The 20,083-nt window shown below is 36.6% G+C and overlaps 2 protein-coding genes across 2 annotated transcripts; both read left to right on the top strand.

Moving 5' to 3' along the window:
• Positions 1–4,468: 4,468 nt before the first annotated feature.
• LOC137645481 (uncharacterized) lies at positions 4,469–5,602 on the top strand. Its single transcript, XM_068378285.1, has 2 exons — positions 4,469–4,766; positions 4,854–5,602. The coding sequence occupies exons 1-2, from the start codon at positions 4,469–4,471 to the stop codon at positions 5,600–5,602; spliced, it is 1,047 nt and encodes a 348-aa protein (XP_068234386.1).
• A 951-nt stretch (positions 5,603–6,553) lies between these two features.
• Positions 6,554–7,621, top strand: LOC137645482 (uncharacterized). The gene has a single exon (XM_068378287.1). It carries the CDS (start codon positions 6,554–6,556, stop codon positions 7,619–7,621), a length of 1,068 nt encoding a protein of 355 aa, XP_068234388.1.
• The last annotated feature ends 12,462 nt before the right edge of the window (positions 7,622–20,083 follow it).

Genomic DNA, 20,083 nt, shown 5'->3' on the forward strand with positions numbered 1-20,083 from the left:
ATTCTTTCTATCTTATTGCTCTTCCCTTTTTTATTAAAGCTTTTATAGTTTATATATGAAATATCTATTTCAATGTTACTTTTCTTAGAATATTTTATTTTTCCTTGCTTCCATTCCTCACTGGGCTATTTTCTCTGTTGGAGCCCCTGGACTTATAGCATCCTGCTTTTCCAACTAAGGTTGTAGCCTAGCAAGTAATAATAATAATAATAATAATAATAATAATAATAATAATAATAATAATAATAATAATAATAATAATAGTCTATTCTTCAATTATGATCAGACCACTTCATAAATGCTCTACTCCACCTTTTCACCTGTGGTAACCTTTTCCAATGCCATGTATCTTTCCAATTTCCATCCTTTTAAATTTTCCTACACAATACATACTACACAATCAGTTTATCTAGATAGTTTTAACCTGCTAATCTGCTTGTCTAATTTACATTGAACATAATCATTTCACTTTCTTAAAAATTAATGGGCTCACTAATACTTTTAAAGACTATATATATACAAACACACACACACACACACACACACACACACACACACACACACACACACACATATATATATATATATATATATGTATATATATATATTTATATATATATATATATATATACATATATGTGTGTGTGTGTTTATATATATATATATATATATATATATATATATATATATATATATATATATATATATATATATATATATATTGACATAATTTGCTTTCCCTACCAAAGATAGAGAAAATGCATTAGTCAACGCCACATTTTATAACTTTTCGTAAAACTATAATAGCTTCATACAACTACAAGGAAGATCATCAGCAGTACACCAATACACACATGTAATCATGCACTGTAATCTTTCACAATACTTGCGTTTCCTTGGATATCAAAGCTTTTCTCTCCAATATGGGTTTTTTAATCCATTTAACCCCTACTAGGCTTTCATCAATTTCTATCTCCAAGGCCTTTTGAGCTATATACTCTTTGTGCTAATATAGTCAGATTCTTTTTATTTCCACATATCTAAATTGCCACAAAATACTCTGAACCATCCTTTCATCTGTGCTATCAATTCATCCACTTCTCATACAGGTCTCAATTCTCCTTGCATCATATATACTATGCAAACAGTTTATCTCAACCTCTCTTTTTATTCATATGCATTGAAAATCAATACTTCACATCCATTATAAGGTTTAAAATAACAATCTCTCCAAACATTCCCAGCATGGCTTCTGTAGCCGATTAGTCTTGCCAACATTTTGTACGCACCCCTTTTCTCTCTTTCATCTCCTTTTATGGGACTCGCCTCTTCCTTAATCTTGCCATCATTCGTTACATTTGCTCTAACTTACAGGACTCACCCACTTCCATTCTTACACCTTCCATGATAATATTTGCTATTCTTTCGTCATCTTTCATATTTATCCTTATTACCTTACTCTGTCTTGCCTTTGCCCCCAAGCTTGTCCTCTTGTAAAACAGTCAAATTCTTTCACTATTGCCTTCAGTTTCTATTCACTGCTTCCAACCAGTACACTATTATTTGCAACCACCAACCATAACACATCTCATTAACAGCTCACTTTCTCATCACACACCTTTACACTTGCATATCAACTGTCCTTTCCCCGCTCTCATGATTTTTTCTTTTTTTTATAAAGATGTTAAACAACAATGAAAATATAACATCCCCCCGTCCCTGGCCAACATTCACACCATACAAGTCTTTCTCCCACCTATACGTATACTCAGTCTCATATGTTACTCAAGTCATGCAAACTATTCACAGCTCTCAAAAATTTACACTCGCACAAACGTGTGTGAGTAGTTCCAGAAGAATCAGTCCGGTCTATACCCATATTTTTACTGCTGAATCATTTACGAATACGTATGCAGAAAACTTTCACATTAGCCACTTCACACGGTTCCCAAGAAGCTCCTAACATGATGATCTAAGATCGCTTGCAAATATTACACTATTCACTTGTTTCGTGCTGGTACTTTTTATCTTCCTGGTTATGAGCCACGAGGGTTCTTCCTTTTCTGTAAATTTTTTAACAGATTTAACTCTCCAAGTTTAACTTTTTCCACAAAATACGTCCCCACCAGCAATTATCACCAGAACTACCACGAGGTGCTTTTCTGCCGAAAGTCTTTGCCCTGAAGAAACATTTTTTTCCACCTTTTCCAAGTAAATCCTTAGAATATTTATCTATCTAGCGCTTTCGAGTTCTTTCCCTCCTTCTTGCCAATGTCAATCTCAAATTCTTTAAACACGATCAAAACATCTTGAAAAATTCTTATTCATCTTCCACTACTCATCCACTTCTTTGTATGCCCATATTATTCACCACCCCATACCCAATACCCCATACATTAATAGTCTTGGCAGCTTAAATTTTCTCATCTACGTTTAAAATATACTCTTCACTTTCATAAAGTTAGTTTCATACAAATCAATTGCTTCAACTCATAATAACATTCAGGACTGCCTCCCTTGCACTCTTCTTCCCTCATAACGCTGATCTTGCTCATGGTTATTCCTAATCTTATTTTATTTAGCTAACTAGTTTTTCAGTTTTCTTTAATTATCCATATTCAGATATGTATCATCTGCAATCGTCAATCATACTATCGTTCATTCACGTTTACATTTCTTATCCAACAACTTTCTACCACATTTTTTACTCTGACTACATTTCACATTACTACTAACTTATTGAACAGTCATTAAAACATAATACAACTTTGTTTCGGAAGCTTTTTACAAAAATCTTGTTAGGCTCCCGCTTACTTATCCTAGCAGATGTTTACTTTCATAATAAAAACTTCCGGTCACTAATCTATTTTCTATGCCACCCATAAGTTTGAAGACACATTTGCTTACTCACATACACATATTTACACATGAATAATTTTTCACTTACAAATTTTGGGTGGGTCCTTGCGACCAGGCAGTGCCCAGCGGGCAAACAACATAACCAAACTATAATGGGCGGCAAGAATGATAGTTAGTGACGTCGGAGCACGATACCAAACGGATAATTCTGACAATGAACAGTACTACCAGGGTTTTCTTAGCCCCATGGTCCCTACTGTTTCATCAGGTAAAGATTTGAGAGCAAAGCTGAAAACCTATGTTTAGGCTATGTTGATACCCAACGATTAACTGTAAATAATGTTTGTGTTGTCTAGTTATCGCGTTGGTTAATGTTAAGGTTTGCTGTGTGGTAGTTTGCTGGTTTGAGTCTACGCTCGGCCATATGAATTGTTTACTTGGTGTTGTTTTTTTTTTTTAGCTAATTCATGCATAGTTCTCGGTTACGTGAACTTTTTGGTAACCGACAATGACTTCCTGTAAACAAATGAGGAAACTTATCAGTTTAAAAAGAGATTTCATACAGAACGGATATAACGAAAGTTGGTATTTACTGAGGAATATTTGGACCGTTTATTATAGGAACACAATTTAATTGAACCACATCACATCACTTCAAGTTACGCTACATACGTCAAGTCTACATGTATAAACGCCTAACAATATAACCATATCGATGTTAACGTCATGGATCTAATAAAGAACTATATGTGCGTATCAAAATTGTGTTTCACCATCATTTACGTTAAGAATAGAAGAATAGTGCATTAACACCGTTCAGTTAAATTGTTAAACTACCATCAACGACTCACGCTGAAATTCTATTATAACTCTTATACGTGAGCCTTAAGAAGTGGAATTACTGCCTGTTATAAACAACTACAGACAAGATGGAGGAGTCTGATGAGACTGTCCAGAATAGTGCTCCCGTCGAAAACTCGGGTACGACAGTTGATATTCGAACATTGAAAAATAAATTGAGATCATCACTTGGCAACGTAACGAAAAAAACGCAATGAACTCACAGGCCTCATGTCAAATCCTGACAACCTGCACTTGGTGAAAATGTGTCTAGAGGAATATAACGAAGCTTTCGATAAGTACAAAAAAAAATTCAATTGTATCATGGATAACATCTAAGACGAATTGGAGCAAGACCAGGAATTGTCCAAATATGAGACCAAGGAAATTAGCATTCTGCATTTCCGAAACCATACTGGTGAATGGATAGCCATAAACGAAAAAAGACTTGAAGAAGACCTGGAGAGTCTTTTAAGTCGATCTGGTTCAAAACGTTCTTTCCTTCCTTCTGGCAAATCGGCTATGTCCGAAAAGGTGCGAGCCAAAGCACGCCTCGCAGAGTTGCTTGCCAAAAAAAGAACTTGTGACAAAGAAAAAGGAACAGGAGGCAAACACAGAAGAGATTCTATTGGATATCAAAATAGCTAAGACTCGAGCAAAAGCACATGATTTTGCAGAAACCGAAAATGACCTTGGCGATGACAATGTTGGTAACAAAGACAATGAGACACATACCAGCATTATTGTGCAATGACCCAACCATCAGGACATGAATGTTATGGTCACTGGACCTAGTGTAGCTGCTCCTGGAATTTGTGTAAGTGAAGGTGCTAACACGGCTAACGGTGGCAATATGGCTAACCAGGTTATACTGCCTGTCACCCAGGAAAATAGTGCCAGCTTACCCAGTTCAAATCCCAGCACTACACAAGAATTTGTTCCCAGAAATTCTTCAGAGACTGTTACTAACACTCTTGCACCTCCGGTCAACGCTTCGAATGCCATGTCATCAACGTTTCCAAATCAAGAACAGTATACATATCTGCCTATAAATACACCTGTGAACAGTAACTTTGGTGCACCCTATCTACAGCCTAATTCACCTCCAGTTAACACCACACAGCAGTAGATTAGTGGTATAGCCACACCTTTAGCTTTGCCTGCACCGGAAGTTCCCAAGTTTACTGGTGATCTTCTGGAATACAGTGACTTCATACTGGCGTTTGACACCAGTATCTCTTCTAGAACAGCCAGTAGCAGTGACAGACTTTACTACCTTCTACAGCATACCAACGGTGAACCTAAGGACCTCATTAGCAGCTGTATATACATGCAGGCAGACCAAGGCTATAGTCAGGCAAGACAGTTGGTACAACAAGAGTATGGTGATCCTTATAAAGCATCCATGGCATACTTGAAACAACTAAACGAGTGGAAGCCGATAAAACCAGACGAAGGGAAATGTCTGAAAAGATATTCGCATTACTTGCTAAAATGCTTCAGCGCCATGCAAACACTTACTCACCTAGCTGTTCTTGATCACGCACCAAACCTGCAGGTGGTGGTCCAGAAATTGCTAAGTTATCTCCAGAATAAATGGCGCGAAAAATCCACAAGACACAGACTCCTCGAGAACAGGTCTTCGTGCTTTGGTGATATTGTCCAGTCTGTTATTAACGCTGCAGAGTCTGTCAATGACCCAGTGTTCGGCAGGGAAGCAATGCATAGAGAACTGAATTCTAGTAAACCATCAAAAGGGACACCAATAGAGTCTGCATTTGCTATGCAAGTTAATCATGAGAGCCAAAGTAGAACTCGTGGTTTTGGGTCACCCTCCTGTTTCTACTGCGGCAAAAATCACAATCGGGATAACTGTGCAGATTTCAGGCAGAAATCTCTCTAAGAGAAAATAAAGTTTATTATAGAGCAACGTAGATGCTTCAGTTGCTACGGTGTGAATCATACATCTAAGGGGTGCATGAACAAGCGAAAATGTCACAAATGTGGCAAAGGTCATCCTACAGCCATGCATATAGATGGCTTCAAACTACGTTGGAGGTCAGACTACTCTGACAGATCTTCATATTCTCAAAACCGTACAGAGGAATCCAGCCAAAACCCTCCAGATACAGCTACCAGCAATGTTATTTATCATGGTTCCTCAATGGTTCTTCAAGCAATACTACCTGTTCGTATAAAACAGAGGGGAACCAACCGAGAAGTTCTTACCTATGCCCTCTATGACCCAGGAAGCACAGGGTGCTTCCTATCAGAAGAAATGAAAGATAACTTGCAAGCTTCCGGTGTTCAAACAAATCTGCGTCTGAAAACTATGCATGGGGAGAGCATAGTCAAAAGCTACCTTGTCCCAGATCTCGTCGTCAGTGATATAAAACGCCAGAATGGTATACTGCTTCCAAAAACGTATTCCAGACAAGAAATTTCAGTGAGCCATGATCAAATACCACGTCCAGAACTGTTACGACACTGGCCATATCTTTACGACGTGGCAAAATCGATTCCTGAAGTAATGCCAGAAATAGACATCGGTCTATTGATTGGCAGTATTTGTACACTAGCAATGGAGCCTCCGAAAATCATATCAACAGACAGCAAAGGCCCATTCGCTCTGCAGTATCATCATGGATGGACAGTCAGCTCCCGGGTAGAAGACAACAGCGTAATGTCTACACATCGAGTAAACAGTAATCGCATTGTGACCGAGGACATTGAGCAGGCTACTGAAATTCTCTCCCGAAACTGAATACTGAATATTCTGAAAAGTGACTTTTTTGATAGCCTGGTAGCAAGGTATCCTGGAGAGAAAGGATTGTCTCCAGAGGATACTACATTCATGAAGAAGGCTGAAAGCAATGTCGTGTTCAAAAACGGTTACTTTGAGATCCCTGTCCCTTTCAGGAATCAGAACTTAATGGTGCCAAATAATAAGATCCTTGCAATCAAACGAGCACTCTATCAAAAGAAGAAAATGCAAAAGGATCCCAAGTACCACTCAGACTACGTCAACTTCATTGACAAGATACTCCAGAATGACTATGCTGAACGTATCTCAGACTCCCTGCTCACAGCCAAATCTGGACATGTGTGGTATCTGGCACATCATGGAGTGTACAATCAAAGAAAACCAGATAAAATTAGAGTGTTGTTTGATTGTAGTGCTAAATTCAATGGAATATCCTTAAACGATCAGTTGCTGCAAGGGCCTGATCTCACCAATTCTCTGATAGGTGTTCTAAACACATTCAGAGAACATCCGGTAGCCTTCACTTGTGACGTGGAGTCTATGTTCTACCAAGTGAAAGTACCCAAACACCAATACAACCATCTCAGATTCCTCTGGTGGCCGAACGGTGACATATCAAAAGAACTTGAAGAGTACTGGATGCAGGTATACCTGTTCGGCACAGTGAGCTCAACAAGTATCGCCAACTACGCACTTAGACGCGTCACAGATACAGGAAACAACTTAATTTCAGAAGTCGCCCATACAATTAAGCGGAACATCTACGTCGATGACTGTCTAAAGTCTGTACCGAACGCCACCGAAGCCAGTTCTCTGATTGATGAACTGACTGCCGCCTGCAGGGGCTGTGGATTCAAACTGTGTAAATATACAAATAATGACGTCTCAGTCCTAAACACCATCCCAGCTGACGATCGATCCAAAGAGTTAAAGACAAGAGACATCAATTATGACCCACTGCCTACCGAGCACGCCCTCGGAATACTTTGGGTCGTCGAAACCGATACATTTGGCTTCTCATTGTTGTTACCAGACAAACTGCTGACAAGAAGAGGAATTCTCTCCTTAGTATCTTCCATTTATGACCCCCTTGGTTTCGCTGCTGGCAAAGCAAATACTGCAAGACCTCTGCAAAGAAACCACTCTCACCTACGATGACAAAGTGCCTGATGATTACCAACGACATTTCAAACAATGGATTAGCGAAGCCCCGAACCTTCAGAAGATAACAATCCGAGATGTCTAAAGTTACTACAGCAAGCAAAAGATACGGCGTTTCAGATGCACGTTTTCTCAGATGCCAGTACATCTGGGTATGGCGCTGTTGCATACCTAACCTCAAACGAGGTTGGATATTCGAAAACTTCATTTCTCATCGGAAAAGCAAGGGTTGCTCCATTGAAAGCAACATCTATCCCACGGCTTCAACTCACAGCGGCTGCTGTAGCTGTAAATTTAGGACAGAATATGACCCTTGAGCTTGATCTCCATCTTAACAGAATCTGCTATTACACAGATTCAACAACAGTCCTTTATTACATCAGAGCTGAGAGAAAGCGTTTTCCAGTGTCCGTCAAATAAGAGACTTCAGCAATGCTAATCAGTGGAAGTACATAAGCACTGATTTGAACCCAGCAGACGTTGCATCACGTGGTGTAGGTTCTGTGATATCGTCAGACATGACTCATTGGCTGGAAGGTCCGGATTTCTTGAATATACCGGCTTCAGAATGCCCTGCAAAGATGCACCTCAGCAGCGAACCACAAGTTACAGAAGATGACTTTATATCTTTAGCTACTACTGCTACATCAGAAGAAGGCTCACCGTTTGTCTTTAATCACCCATTTCTCCAGGTGGGAGAGACTGAAGAGAGCAGTAGCAGTATTCATAGCATTTTTGGCTTTCTTATGAAACAAAGAACAAACTATAAATTTAAGGACCGCACAGATCATGCAAAAGGCTGAAAAGGCAATCGTTTGCTTTATACAAAAGATCACCTTTGCAAACGAGGTCGAGAATCTCAAGAAAACAACCACGAAAGAAGACAAGAGAGAATACTCACTACCAAAAACAAGTACGATATTCTGCCTCGACCCAGTGCTCATCGACGGAACTCTGGGAGTGGGAGGACGCCTCTCGAAAGCCACAATGGACTCTGACGTGAAACATCCAATGCTACTGCCACAACATTCGCACATCACGACTCTAATCGTACGAGATGTTCATGAGAAACTCGGCCATGCTGGTAGAAATCACACCATTGCAGCAATCAGAGAACGCTTTTGGATTGTTGCAATCAACCTGCTGTCTGACGTCAACTCCATAAATGCATAACATGCAGAAAAATGAGAAAGCCATGCCAAAAACGAAAAATGTCTGACTTACCTCAAGATCGTCTCGAGCCCGCTCCACCATTTACATTCACAGGCGAAGACTTCTTCGGGCTGTTCATTATAAAAGAGGGCCCCAAAGAGCTCAAACGTTACGGCGTCATATTCACCTCTCTTGTTAGTCGCTCCATTCATCTGGAAGCTGCTAACAGTCTCGAAACAGATTCCTTTATTCACTGCCTGCAACGCTTCATAGCCTGCAGAGGTACGGTACAAGAAATCCGATGCGACAACGGGACCAACTTTATCGGAACACGAATGAGCTGAACAAGGCTTGGTCAGATCTGAACCAAAACAAAATCCAAAACAAACTACTGTACATGAATATCGACTAGAAACTCAACCCACCTATGGCATCGCACATGGGCTGCATATAGGAGTGCCAGATCCGTACCATTTGGAAAGTTCTATCTGCGCTATTCTACAACCACGGGACTCGCCTCAATGATGAATCATTTCACACACTTCTCTGCGAGGTAGAATATATTGTGAACTCAAGACCGATCACGACCTGTTCTGATGATCCTGACGACATGGAACCACTAAGGTCAAGTCAGATCCTCCAAATGAAGTCACCCAAGAGGTTAATACCGGGACCTTCGCAACCGGAATATGTGTACTCGAGAAAAAGGTGCCGTAGAGTACAATATTTGTCGGACTTGTTCTGGAGCAGATGGAAAAGGGAGTACATAGTCAGCTTCCTGCAACGCCCCAAATGGAACAAACAACAATGAAATACACGGGAAGGTGACATCGTGCTCCTGAAAGACGAGAACACGCCAAGACTTCACTGGCCACTAGCACGTGTAACAGAGGTACTGCCAGACTCCAAAGGTGTTGTGTGAAGCGTCAAACTTCAAACCTAATCTTCTGAACTGCACAGACCAGTGAGCAAGTTCGTACTCTTACTTTCAAAAGAAGATCAAGTGTTATAGATATTATCCACTGATATTATTGACACTGATATTTCTAGTTCATATCTGTTTGTCAAACTCATTTTTATTTTAGTTGTGTTTATCGTTTTAATGTTCGTTCTTTAAGCTTATTTTATTCATGTTCTATTCACGTATTGTAGTATGAAATGAAATATTAGTTATGCATCGTATATTATTTTTTGTAAATCATACGATTTAGAGGTCGAGTAATGTTGATGCCCAACGATTAACTGTAAATAATGTTTGTGTTGTCTAGTTATTGCGATGGTTAATGTTAAGGTTTGCTGTGTGGTAGTTTGCTGGTTCAATTCTACGCTTGGCTTTAATACCCCAAGAATACAATTCTACGCTCGGCCATATGAATTGTTTACTCGGTGTTGGTTTTTTTTAGCTAATTTATGCATAGTTCTCGGTCACGTGAACTTTTTGGTAATCGACAATGACTTCCTGTAAACAAATGAGGAAACTTATCAGTTTAAAAAGAGATTTCATACAGAACGGATATAACGAAAGTTGGTATTTACTGAGGAATATTTGGACCGTTTGTTATAGGAACACAATTTAATTGAACCACATCACATCACTTCAAGTTACGCTACATACGTCAAGTCTACATGTATAAACGCCTAACAATATAAACATATCGATGTTAACGTCATGGATCTAAAAAAGAACTATATGTGCATATCAAAATTGTGTTTCTCCATCATTCACGTTAAGCAATAGAAGAACACTGCATTAACAGGCTATGCAGATGTACTCAAATCAGCCAAGCTTTTGGGTTCAAAAGTAAGTTAGCTGTTCCAGTGTAGTGCGTGAGATACTGCTATGGCCAGCAGCAAGATTGAAATGAAAATAAAGAGAACGACGCTGGAGCATTATAACTGCTACACTCAGAAAGCACTGCAAAGAGAATCCATGGAACAATTTTTCATGAACTACAAGAAGGGTATGAATCAGACTAGGAAAAATAAAGGAACATAAACGCAACACATTTTACGATCTTTTTAAAGATGAAACAACTATGTACAACCATGACGATAACATTTATGTGGACAAAAAGTTACAGCCATAAGTTAATTACAGAATCGTGTGCCAGGCACGCAGCGTCACCGTTCACTGCTTTAACAGTGAGTTTTGGCCAAGAGTGTTTTTGCTTCTGATGTCATTGGTGCTCGCTGTGTATCCCCCTCCTGTTCTGGTAATGTTTGTCCACGAGGCACTGCCCGGTCATGAGAAAGCACCCTAGCTACAATTTAGGATTGGTGAAAACTAATGATTCTTGAATTTTCTTCAGGATATGTGGAAAGAAAACCAGTGTATTCAAGGCATGGTGGCAGATTATCTGATTGATATGGTCAGTAAAAACGTCAACAGACTTATGTTTCACTGTCTATTTCCTACTCTCGTTCTTTTTCGCGGTATAAAGAATCTTTGTTATTCGTGTTCTTTTGCCTCCTTTGCCAATTGTTACCCGTCCATTCCATTGATTTTGATTTCTATATATCTGAATATTAGGCAAAACAGGATACTGTATCTCCCTGTAGTGATCAAGATTAAAATTTCACTAGTATCTTAATTATGATTCAGACCATCGTATCGCCATAAATGATTCCGTATTTTCATCACCCGTAAGCTCTACTACAACATGAAACTTCCATTACCGGTTTTTATAAATTAGTGCATACAATTCGTCTTTTAGCACATCAGCATCCATACTCTGTTAACGTGGCAAGTTGTGACGTAGTCTAATAAGAAAAGATTTTCGGATTCCCTCTCTTGTTATGCTGTAAAGTAGTTTCTTGCAAGTATATATATCACTGATAACCTTAAGTTTGACAGAGGAATAAATGCATAAGGCTTTTCAGAGGCTTTTCATTGGCTTTTGCCCCGAAGAACATTGTATCACGGATGACACCCCTTCCCATTCAGACGACACGACGTCAACAATTCTTTTTTTTTTCGTTTCAAAATGAGTATTTGGTTTTCAATACGTATTCTTTAAAGAAGCGTATATTTATTCGGTATTTCGTTTATTAATTATATGCGTTTGTAAGGAAAAGCATTGCCTCTGTGAAAAAAAAAATATGGAAACATTAATTTTCATTTAAATCCAAATTAAATAATATAATACCAAATACAAATCGATAAGACTCTCGTGAAATAGGGGCACGTGGGAGATGTGTATTGAGGGTGAATATTTCTTATACAAAACTCATTAACTGAAGCTGATCACTGGAGTCCTTCATTAGCGCCTTCATTTAGGGAGATTCTTCTGCCTAATTAGTGAATTAGACACGTTCTTCAAGATGGTGAAACGAAGGGCAAATGGAAAGACGAAAAAGAGGAGGGAATCGTGTTGGGGAATATATGTAACATTCAAGAAGGATTTTTCAGACTTCCTTTTGTTTAACCAGTTCCGTTTCGTTCGACAATTTTAAGCCTCTATTCTGTTTCTATACGATTAATTAGGCTGAATTGAATAACCCTACATTTTGAAAGTCTAACTTTGTCTGGCAGCTGTCGGACTTAACTCTGGCGCGAATAAAAGCAAGCCAAGTTTTATTCCTGTTTGTGGTTCTTGGCATATTTCAAAACCGTTCATACCCTAATTGCAATTATAATATTTCATATCATATTTGGCTTATCTATTTGGGCCACATAATATCTATTGATCTATTCATTTGGTGAACACTGAAGACCGGCATTGCTGAAAATAATGATGCCATTAAGGAGCCTATTCACTTGCCAATCCATTATTATCATTATTATTAGCTTAGTTAAAGCCTTAGTCGGAAAAGCAGGGCTCTAATAGGAAAAGTAGCTCAAAGAGAAGAGAAAATAAGGTTCTAACAATAAATTATATATATAAAGCAATGAATTAGAAATATAATACATTTCAATATAAATAACAACGTTAAAATACTGTACATTAGTCATAAAAACTATGAAACGAGAGTTATGTCAACGCATTCAACTACCAGATTACAAAGATTATTCTACAATCTGGTTACAGCTGGAATAAAAGATCGAGAATGTAGTACAATATTGACACATGATGGAGAAGGCAAGTCTGTTAGCATTATCTTGTATACCTAGTACTAAGCGCCTGGTGGTACAGTCTGTGTAGACCTTACTGCAAAGGACAAAGAACCAACAACGTCGATGCCAGAGATTAATATTCATTTCAGGAACAGGGAACTGAGTTTTTTCTAACACATTAAGATGAGAATAAGTAGCTGAAAACCAGACAGGAGAACAATACTCGAAACGAGGTACAATGAAAGAATTAAAATATTTCTTCAGGATAGATTAACACCGAGAATCTTTTAAACTACTTTCTCAAAATGCCATTTTTATGCAATTGAAGAGAAGACAAACCAAAACTAACTCTGCAATCAATAATCACAACTAGAATTATATATAAGTTGTATATAAATTAGTCTAAGAGACATTGGCAATACAAAAAACTGGGTGTCGAGGAACCATTGTCCTTAATTTAATTAAGGTTCAACCTCATTGCCCCACAATTGGCACATGCACTGATTTTAGTTAGATATCTTAAGGGAATCAGCATCCATATGTCTACATTCAGGAGATGGGATTAGTGTAAAGAGCGTAGCATCGTCTGCATATGTACCAAGCCTGATTTCTAAGACAAACCCTACATATCATACATATATGATAAGAAAAGCAATGGACCCACAACACCAAACATTACATTCCTATGGTCATTTTGATGCCATTAACAACTACTGTTTGTAATCTATTAATTAACAATTCAATAATAAAGGTAACTAAAGACCCACCCATTCCCATTTGTTAAAGTTTGAAAAGAAGGGCCTCGTGATTATAATCATACAACCCTTCTGACCACAATCAATGGATTTCTATACAGCACTGGGAATTATAAAGCCATAACATGCTCCAAGGCTTTACCTGATGAGACATATCTCAATAACAGCGAGTTTTCCCCGACTTCTCGACCAACCAGGTGACATAATTGATTGCTTTTAATTCTAATTACCCCCAATGAGTCAATATGAATGAAAATCAACGCAATACCGTGCTCAAATAGAAATAAATTTCTACCTCCTACTGGGATCAAACACGACCCCCTTCAGATGAAAGGCAAGGTTGCTACCCATCATTTCACCAGAGGTTCTAAAAGGAGTCGGAACCTAAGTGCTAACTGTGTTTCAGGATTTACCTAGTGAGACATCAGTCTACGATGAAACCAAACATAAATGAAAACTATACTATCACAAAAGATTTAATTCTCTTATCTCGGTTGAGGTTTTCTCCATTTTCAACCATGGAAATCTTTTATAAGAAAGCTCGCTAAGCTACATGATGACTTTAGTTGCTTACTGTAGATCATAACAATATACATTTTTAGACAATAATAATAATAATAATAATAATAATAATAATAATAATAATAATAATAATAATAATAATAATAATAATAATAATAATAATAACTATTCTATTTTCTAGCATCAATATATACATTTGAACTCGTTTCGTGAATGAAAAATAAGAGAAAAACATTCTAAGCAGAAGTAGCAGTTATGAAAATAAATTACATTATCCTAGAATAATATATGACTCAAACATATCTACTCAACATTATCGACGTTCATTAGTAAGTAGTTTGAGGGGGGAACAGCACTGAGTTCCCAAAAATGATAATGTTCATTCGAGGAATATTAGACGTGTTATAGGATATGGAAAGATAATTTTCGGCTACCTTTCCTCTCTTGGTTTTCAGATGTTAGCGCAAGGACCTTAGGGATATTTTGTTACTAAACAATATGGATGATATTTCAATAAACAATATTATTGTGATTATCATTATCATCTCCTCTACCTAAGACTTATTACGGAAATTATATTTGGAGTATTCTTTAGCCATGGTTCACGGATATGAATGAAAAAATAAAAAAGACCTGGTTTATGCATACACATGCATTTGAATAGGAGTAAATTTGTTAAACATTGGCCAGTTGGTGTATATTAAAGAAAAAAAAAATATGGCAGGGGTGTATTTTTTCGCATTGGCTTTCCGGAAGACAAAAAATACAATGAATCATAAAAAATAAGGGCACACTTAAAGATATTTAGTGAATTGCATTGTTTACCATATAATTTTCTAAGCGGAGTACAAGAGTTTTTTTTTTATTTATATCATCAACAGAGATAACAGTTGACGTCTCTCTCAAAAAAAAAAAAAAATAAATAAATGAATAAATAAAAAAAAAGTAAAGCCACAGTTTAATCAGATTCGAAACTTTGTATAAGTTTTTCTCCCAGAACTCAACAATAGTATACTGGACATGGAGCCTATTTAAAACAGAGAAAACATACATTTAATTTTGTACAACACATTTGTCAATAATTGGCGGCCATTTCTTTCTTATAATTTAGATGCCAAGTCTTTCTATGTCACTAAATCTTATTCGTAATATCCTGGAATTTATTTATATAGGCCTATGTAAATAAAAAAAAAATATGGATAAAGAAAGATAAATTATAATCCAGAGAATAGTACAGCAAAGGCATTGGTGAAGACCGCTAACAGCAGTAAATGATATATAGTATATACAATATATAACATGAATAAATATATAGTAATATGACATATATGATAAATCAATATATATATTATATATATATATATATATATATATATATATATATATATATATATATATATATATATATATATATATATATGTGTGTGTGTGTGTGTGTGTGTGTGTATATAATCTATAAATAATATATATAGTATATATGATGAATAATATATAAAAATATATATGTATACACATATAAATATACATATGCATATTAATTTCTCTTTACGCAGGACAGCGATAATAACTTCTTTTTTTTTGGGGGGGAGGGAGAAAAAAAGCTATGGTTATTTTAAGCCTCCAGAGAAGAGGCTAATCCCTTCTCCATGCTGTCTACAATACTTCACCAAAAGTTTCTGTATCCACAGATTTATATCAGTGCCTCGAACTTATAACTTTTTAAAGGCAATAATGTTCAGCTTGCATCCCATTCCTTAACACTTACTTTCAAGTGAGATTACCCAAGGTAACCTGGATACTTAGAAATTACATTGAGATGTGTTGAAATCCTTTAAGGGTGTGTAATTTTCCTAATTATCTTGAAGATCCATGAAGTATGATATTTTGATTCTGGTAAAAAAATGAAAAAAAAAAGAAAAAAAAGTTTCTAAAAATAAATATTGTTTAAAGACGGTAAACAATGCAATAATTCCTTCTATCACTATAGCAGAATATGCGTGAATCTGACTGCTGAAAAATAGATTGTCGTGTACCAAGGTCCAGAAACGAAAGTCCACCGAACAGAAATTGCGGAAACAGCGACTGCGTTTGCGCATTTTTTTTTCTTTTTTGCTGGTCCAGAGTAATTTCTGGCTCGAGACATCTATACATATTTTCTCTAATACCCGAGTCGTTGACCTCGTTTAGATGCTGTCATCAAATCAATAGGCGATGAAAGCTTTCCTTTCTCTCGATGTGTGTGACTCGTCAAACAAGTAAAAACAATCGTGGCCAAGCTGTACGCCTATTGTAAAGTCGTTTGGGACCAGCTTCAACTTAAATTAGCAATTAAAGTTTAATACTGCCGATCCCTAGTATTCTGTGGAACAAAGAGAAACCTTTACCTCTCAACAACCACAGAGAAAACAAAAACGGCAAAGTAAGGGAAAACTGACGAAGACAAAGACTAAGGATATTTTCTAATTGTGCTGTCCCCCTTGCAGGATTTAGATAAAGACTTCCTCCACTATGATGCATTCATTCGTACTGCCATCTTGGGTTCATTTACTCTCGATTGTAATGTTGCTACCTGTATTTAGTCGTCAGATAATCATTCAACATTGTTCTCTTCAATCGCATCGCTGGATTCCACCATTCCCTCCGGTCATGGAATGCATCAACACTTCCTCTTTACTCACCCTTCTCTCTAACAATTTTGAATTTCCATATGTTTAACCCTTTGCTCGCTATCTTTTTGGTTTGTCGTTAGATATCACCACTCAAAAGTTTGTTTTATGTTTCCAGTAACTTTTATTCTTCTTCACAACACAAAAACAACAACCACCCATCAGCCCATAAATTCATAATTGTACTAAATATACTTTTTTTCACGGAAAATTAATGTAAATCATTGTTTCAGCACTTCACTTTTTATCTGGTCTTCAAATCACAAATCTTGATAATCTTAACGGAATATGGCTACTATCAATTTTTAACAAATACACAACCACACAGAGAAGCCACACAGATACACATACATATGAAGTGTATTATATACTATATATAATATATATATATATATATATATATATATATATATATATATATATATATATATATATACACATATATATATACATATATATATATATATATATATATATATATATATATATATATATATATATATATATATATATATATAATAATGAGAACGTATATAGATTGTGACACCGTGTACGTAAATCGAACCAGGGTTCCTAAGATGGCAAAGAATTGTTCATTTTGTTCTACTATCATACACGGATTTAGGTTGGATTTACGTTTATAAGCTATTAGTTTTATTATCATTAACCAAGCTACAACCCCGGTGGGACAAGAATACGGGTACAAAATTCCAAATTCCAAAGCAGAAAAAGAGAAATAGAAGTAAAGAAAAGGCTATCAAAGGGAATAACAAAGTGACGAAATAACATTCTGAACATGATTATGTATACAGATTGGGACATTAAAGATGGCTATGTATGTCTGGCCGGATGGGCCTGTCCAATAAAATGTTTCAATTAACAAAAACTGACAGATAAATGTAAATGAGCTTAACCTCAATAAAGAGAACAGAGAGTACAGAGGTTATGGCAAGATCCATGAATGGAGACCATTCGTTTGATTTGTGTGTCCTTATATCGTAGATGTAAGTATCTTCTACCATTATCATATTGACAAATTTGGATTTGGTTGAATGAATTTGATCCGGAAGGCCAAAAACTACTGCCTGTGAGGTATCCATCGCCCATGCGCAACAGGGGAAAGCACATGCTATTGCTGTATGGAGGAAAAGCTAAGAGACTGGACAGCAAGATTGGAGAAGGGAAGTGGTATCCGAGGTATGGTCATGCCTTCTCCATCATAAGGCTCAATACAACACAGTATTATAGAAGTTTTATTCCCGTTGTGACTAGATTGTTAAATCATCTTCCTAATCTGGCGGTGGATTCAGTGGAACTCCAGAAGTTCCAACTTTTTATGCTCTATTTGGTTGAAGAGGTTATCGTAAATCTCGTTCGATAGTTTGTATATGACTGATCTATTTCAACGTTACTACAGGTCTTAAAATATGGAGTTTATTTTCTATTTCCTTATTTCTTTCCTCACTGATGTGCTTTCCCTTTAGTATCCCATGGCCTGGTAGTATCATTCTCCTTTACCAACAAGGGTTGTAACTTGGCTAATAATAATAATAATAATAATAATAATAATAATAATAATAATAATAATAATAATAATAATAATAACTAGAAAATGAGAGTGCAGACCTCCGTCACGGAAGCTTATTTCTCGAAACCAACTTGCCATTCTCAGAATCAATTTAGACCGTAAACGTATTTGAAGTCTGTGTGACAACCATGTGCGAACTTGGGGTTAAGGTTAATATGGTCTTCCTTTTGCTTGACCTTGACCTTTGACCTAGGATTTTCAAAATTTAATCACTTCAATGTCTCAACATAATAATTATTCCCTGAAAGTTTCACTTTTCTATGAGTAAAATTATGGCCAGGAAGTTGTCACAAACAAATAAACAGACAAACGGACAAACTGGGGTGAAAACATAACCTCCTCCCGACTTCGTTGGCGGAGGTAATAATATAGTAGAAGGGTAAAAGTAAGTGCAACTACGGGCCAACAAGACGCAACAAAGACCTTTTAAAGCAATGCCTATTGAACATTGCTTGAGATGCACTGACACACTACCCAGCTACGGGGCATGTGGACAAATGGCCGCTGAACAGTAATAGATGCTACCCACTTTCATATCAAAGAGTTTAAGATGTAATATATATGATGTGGCAAGATGTGTGTGAAAAGAGAGACTATGGTATAGAATATTAAGTTTTATTCATCATTAAAGAGCTGTGATTTCTGATAAAACATAGGATTATAAAAAAAAAGAAAAAAAACAGCATTAGAAACATATGATGCTGGCAATACTACAGCACTGAAAACACAGTATTCATTATTATAATTTGAGGAAAACCGAAGTTTTTCCCCTATTTCATGGTGTATTTAATAAATGTTGAAATTAATGGTTTTGTACATGATGAGGATTAGAACTACTTACCAATCTGGAACACGAAACATAACATGAAATAAACATAAAATTTGATAAATAAATATTAACAGATAAATGAATAAACAAAGCAACGTTACGAAAACTTCCATTAGAACATAAGCATCCGGTTGGAACGATAATGGATCATTGTAAGGCTTAAAGTCAACAGCAGTGACATACTAACTAATTGCATCGATGTTTTCCTGTCATTGAATGTTAAGCAACGTTGGGATTAGCAGTGTGCAAGAGAATCCCAGACGCTGTTTCAACAAAGCCTCCAGACACGACCATTACAAAAACGAGAGACACGCCCAAAGAGTCTTCTTAGAAGAGGTTATATGATGCAATGAAGTTTTGCTAATCTCCTCCTCAATGTGATACGAATATTGGCTCTTTGTTTCAAAGTTATTTTATTAATAAGGAGATATGCTTAGCGTAAAAATTCTTATTTCCATGGACATAAACCGTCTGAATAACATCAGAATAAACAGTAACTAATTAGAAAGTTGGGCAAAGTTAGCATCACTTTAGTAAAACTCTCAAATGAATAATAATAAAAACACATGACCAGTGTCGCTTAAGAATATATTAAGAATATCCTTTTTAACAAAAAGTAAACTTCGTAGAAAAAAAGTCTTGAAAACTCCCCAACATAAAAAAACTGGTCCTTATTTAAAAATGAAAATTCAAGCAAGCCAAAAGGCAAAACATCCCAAGCCACAATAGCAATTCAGACAGATCTCCATTTTGTCCTGATGTGACAGTGTCCAGTCGGTCAGCTTATACGGGTATAAATAAAGCAGCATCCGGGAGTTGTGTTATTTATTCAAAAGCTTTGCTTCAACATATCTCTCTTTTATTCGTGGATTTCGATAGTCAATATTTCAGGG

Source organism: Palaemon carinicauda, chromosome 8, assembly GCF_036898095.1.
Source record: "Palaemon carinicauda isolate YSFRI2023 chromosome 8, ASM3689809v2, whole genome shotgun sequence".
NCBI classification, from domain to species: domain Eukaryota; kingdom Metazoa; phylum Arthropoda; class Malacostraca; order Decapoda; family Palaemonidae; genus Palaemon; species Palaemon carinicauda.

Excerpts from the sequence above, each read along its gene's own strand:
- LOC137645481 (XM_068378285.1), top strand. The coding sequence starts at position 4,469 with ATGAATGTTATGGTCACTGGACCTAGTGTAGCTGCTCCTGGAATTTGT. Across the intron at positions 4,767-4,853 it reads TATAAATACACCTGTGAACA|CTTTGCCTGCACCGGAAGTT; the intron begins GTAACTTTGGTG and ends CCACACCTTTAG.
- LOC137645482 (XM_068378287.1), top strand. The coding sequence starts at position 6,554 with ATGAAGAAGGCTGAAAGCAATGTCGTGTTCAAAAACGGTTACTTTGAG.